The following is a 4866-nucleotide window of genomic DNA, read 5'->3' as shown; positions in this document are numbered from 1 at the left end:
CACAAAAACCCTTTAAACAGCTGCTGTGTGTCAAAGTAGCTGACATGTGCCGTGACTGTCAAACAATATGGAGCCTCTTTCCCTGCAGACGTGCAGCAGAATGGGAAATATAAAGGTCTTAATTTGTGCGGAGTCAGACTGAGGTTTTAGTTTTGGTCTCTATCATCAACATCTTTCTGCCTCTCGGCCCCTCGTCATCCGTCTCACTGTACACCTCGTCAGCAGGAGCCGGACTAACATCAAATTACCGCAAGCCTCTGAAAATCCTCACAATTTAAACACTTTTCTGTCCAATAGTTAAAATAAATTCAACTAACTGAAAACAAAAACAATGCCAACAGGGACTGCCAAATGTCACAAGGCCTTAGACGGAATGATGAATACAGATCTGGGTTCAAGATGTCATGAAATCATCACACACAAACACTAAAAACACATTTTGGAAAATCTGACAGCTTGAGAGACGTGTGACATTCCCACAATTTGGTGATGCACACTCTGCTTGAAATACAGCAACATAATTCAATAATTTCATACATCTGTTCAAACAATCTTCCAGTCACCTCTCACCACAACTTTAGGCAAGTTTGCACAAGACCGAACAGACTTAAATTGAACTTAAATTGACAGAAACCTGGACAGTGATCAGAGATTCTACAGAATCTGTAACCTACAGGTTCATATGTCTGTGCCAGGTTGTAATAAAACTCAACTACTGTAACCTTGATCACTTTGATCTGTCTGCAGCTGATAAAACATGTTGGTCTCAGACACAAAGAGCAGCAGCGTAGATATGATCAGAGATTTGCTTTTGTTTGCTTTTGTTTTAGATAATTCTGAGTTACATAATGATAAACAAGCTGAGAAAATTGGCATGTATATATATTTAAATGCCTCACTGCCCATTTTCTAAGCTTGTTGTTCAGTTGCGCCTTCAATAAAAGTATTACAGAATCATGTTAATAATAATTATGAAAATATCCAAATTAAAGCAGCCTAATTTTAACTGTAATTATTTTGTAATTATATTTAAAACATAGAATGAATGCAATAAAACTAGAACCAAATTACATATTTATTTTTTTTAGGAAAACAATTGCATTATATCTTAGAATGAAACTAATAATTTATAAATGAATAATGATACATTTATATTTCTATTCTCAACTACAACACCTGACATTTTGATACATAGTGATACATACAGAGTGATTTTGATGTGGGAAAAATAATTACGGGACGATTAAAAAAAAGAAAAAATGTGTTCAATTACCACTGAGGTGGGTTTGTTGCAGGACTCTTCGGCTAAATGAAAAGGCATTGCTTTATTGCAGCGGTAAAGTCGAGCTCTGGGAAATGTTCCTGTGCATGATTAGGCTCAGTGGTTCCGTTTGAGGCGGTTTAAAAGCCTCCATTATGGCCTGCAGCAAGCTAAATGGACTGTCAAATTGCATTTTCATGTTGCATGTGACTTGTGCCCAATTTTATGCTCGTGGACGTGCGCCCCAATATCAGAGGGGAAAAAAAATGTGGCTTTGTTTGGTGTGGTTTTTGTTTAAAGGGAATGTTCGAGTTTGGGATTAATGAACTGTATCTTAAAAATTAGTCGCATATCAGTCATAAAATATAACACTGTTAATATTATTATTTTTATCATTATTATGATATTATAATATTAATATATAATATAATATATATTATTATTAGGCCTATGTATTTTACATTCAAAATCCCATCAAATGCATTATGCATCAATGCATAATTTTCCATAACGAAATTCTACGTCTACCCATCTAACAAAGCCTGATCTATCTTTTTCTTGAACTATGAAATATTTCAGCCGACCATTAAAAATCAAACCAGTCTGTCCAGCCGCCACAAATCAAAAGTATCCTACATGTAGAGCAGCTCAGAGCATCAGAGCCAGCCGCTGCTGGGATGGGAAGGACATGTGGATGGACTTACCGACACACTCGTTGGCCTCCCTGGCTGTGGCTCTCTGCCACGGTCTGTCGTAGTGGAAAGGTTTGCACCTGTCGCATTCCGGCCCAGCGGTGTTGTGCTTGCACTCGCACACCAGACTCCCATCCCGGTCCTTTACGCACCGAGACGCGTGCCCGTTGCATTTGCATCTCCCTCCGACCTGCAGGTCCGACACGGCGTAGAAGTACGAGTCCCGGGCAAGCTCCGAGTCGTCCTCGTTCTCGTCGCCGAAAGTGTGCAACCGGCTGAAGATGACTTTAATGTCGGTGGCCGTCACCCAGTCCTGCAGCACCGGGGAGTTGTCAAAGTCGTGCGCCGACGGTCTGCCGTCCAGCGTGCTGAAGGCGATGAGCCCGCCGGTCAGAGGGTACATGTCGGTGTGGGAGTCCGTGCACACGGCCTCCTGCTCGTTCTGCTTCGTGATAACGGCCCGGTTCGGTTTGTTATACATCTTCCTGCACTGGGTCGAGTAAAACTGAAAGGGCACCCACGTTTTACCGTTGTCCATGGACTTGTAAATGACCATGGATTCTGGTCGAGGCGAGCAGAACTGCAGGCTCACATAAGTGACCTCAAACTTCTTTCCGAGGGACAGAGTCAGGGTGACATTCTGCGGGTACTGGATGAAGTTCTCGGACTGCCAGCAGGTGAGGTTGTGCGGGTTGTTGAGGTCCGTCAGGTACGCAGGAGGGTGGTACTTCTTGGGGTCCGAGGCATCGCAGGTGTGACAGTTCCTGGTCCTCTCGTCTCCTTTCTCCGCCGACGTGACCACGCAGTAGCGACCGGGCACCTTGCCGCAGGTGCTGGACACCTTCACTTCCTTCCCGAAGGCGGAGTTGACGAAGTCCGGGATGCAGCGCCGCGGGTTGCCGTGCTCGTCGTAGCAGGGGTCCGGGGGAGAGGTCTGCGCAGCGAACAGGCTCATCCCGTACCCGCCGAGGGCGCTCCGGCACGACAGGGACGCGGCGAGCAGCAGAGTCAGCACAACATCCACAGCCCTTGTCATGGTCGGTCCCCTCGGTCCCCAAGTGTCTGTGCCGCTGGAGGAGAAAGGGAAAGCATGTGGGAAGAGAGAGTGAGGGAGAGAGTAAGAGAGAAAGAGAGAGAGAAGGCGAGAGTAACAAGAATGGAGAGAGTGAGTAAGGAAGAAGATTCAGAGAGAAGATGGAACCATGAGAAATGAACTATAAACCTAAATCATAACCCGAAGATGCCAACCACGATCAGCGAGTGATCCCGAGGAGGAGAGTAAAAGTTTCAGCACCGGTGAATCCAAACCAGGTACAGTCATGTATAAAAAAAATGATACCTCACGAACAAACAAAAAACCAATTGAGTGGCAAAGAATCAACCAAATAACTGGTACAGGAGTGATGAAAAAAAAAAAAAAGTAAAGAAACTATATTTTTATATAAAGCTCACTTTACCTGAGGATATATTTTTTTTAAAAAGATGTAAAAATACCGACGATGATCTTCGGCCACTTTTCTATAACGGGCTTCAATCACAGCTCCTCCTGTTTTCTTGTTTGTTTCTTCAAATCTCCTGCATAAAAAACAGAGGAGCTGCTGGATTTTAAGAGTCGCTAGTGTCCTTATAGCTAGTCCCACTCCTCCTGCCGGTCTTTTCACAACCTCTCTCTCTCTCTCTCTAATCGGAACGGGTCGGTTCTCGCTTGGCACAGCTCCTTTAGGTCAGCTCATCTTGAGAGGTGACACCACGCAGGGCGGAACAACGACATCCACTGGTGGCGCGTCAGAAGATTGGCGCTTGAGGATGAGACGCAAAAAAATGACCGCAGGATGAGAAGGCGCAAACGACTGGGACGTACACAGAATTTGCGTTCAATGTGATCGCCACACCTTCATCTGCACGACACCTGATAAGATCCTGTAGTTTAATGGCCGGGATGTGGAGCGAATGAAACACACCATGCAACAACTGTTATTAGGCCTATAACCGCAGGCGAATTGCAATATAATGGTAATTATCACCGTTTACATAATAAAAGTTTATAAAAAAAATACCCTGTATTTATTTATCCTGGTGATGTAAAAAAAATAAAAAAATAAATAAACATGAAAATTCCGAAAGGACATTTTAAATCCCTTGATGTCAAAAAAACGTGTCAACAAGGCTGCCTATAACTTTTTAGTGTTATATTTTCTATTTCATTAAGTAACAAAATCATAATGCACTTGAAGAATAAGAAAGTTCAATATTTGTCAACCAGAAAGTTTCTTTAAAAACCCTAAAACACCAACAACAAACCACAATAGGATTCATGTAGGATATAAAAGTGGTATCTTTTACAATTCACGTTAACTTGTCCATCCACAGCATCAGTGCTTACTCAAAAAATCAGCTGCTGAATGCAGCCATTGTTCATTTGCAAGGCTGAGTTTCCATTGCTTGGTTGGCATTCACTACCACAAAAATGAATTCTAAGGATGTGAGTTGGATTGGGTTGGATGTCATATCAGTAGGGGTGACAGCAAAAGGAAAGGTTGTACACTAATTTTGGATCATTATTAACTATCTTATTATTTAACGTGATTTACTAATTAGTTTAACGACTACTAGTTACTGTGGAAAGTAATAGTATTACAGTAATGTGTATTACTAGTAATGCATTGACTGCCCAACACTGTCCACAGGTGTGCCAAAGTATAAAAAAAAACAGATGACATTCTATGCAGTGTTCATGTCACATCATATAGAATGTCCTATAAGTCGAACCATAATCGTCAAGTTTAATACATATCATTCATATCATAACATATCATTAAGTTACAAAATGATAAACAGGGAGGAAGTATCATAGGGTTTAAATAAGAAGTTGGACGAATGAACTGCAACATGGACAGAAAACTGAAACCATTA

At 42.2% G+C, this 4866-nt stretch overlaps 1 protein-coding gene across 1 annotated transcript in view; it reads right to left on the bottom strand.

Moving 5' to 3' along the window:
- ntn1a (netrin 1a) overlaps positions 1-3629 on the bottom strand; it is a 55229-nt gene extending 51600 nt beyond the window's left edge. The window contains exons 1-2 of the mRNA XM_035660239.1: positions 3411-3629; positions 1966-3023 (exon numbers count right to left, since the gene is read on the bottom strand). Coding sequence (XP_035516132.1) covers positions 1966-2989 — 1024 coding nt within the window. The 5' untranslated portion in view covers positions 2990-3023; positions 3411-3629. The remainder of the gene's footprint in view (positions 1-1965; positions 3024-3410) is intronic.
- Between the last annotated feature and the right edge of the window lie 1237 nt (positions 3630-4866).

Source organism: Morone saxatilis, unplaced genomic scaffold, assembly GCF_004916995.1.
Source record: "Morone saxatilis isolate NCDOM2014 unplaced genomic scaffold, NCSU_SB_2.0 Contig17, whole genome shotgun sequence".
Classification (NCBI taxonomy): Eukaryota; Metazoa; Chordata; class Actinopteri; family Moronidae; genus Morone; species Morone saxatilis.
Note: the sequence above shows the minus strand (reverse complement) of the source record. Positions and strands in the feature narration are given on the sequence as shown.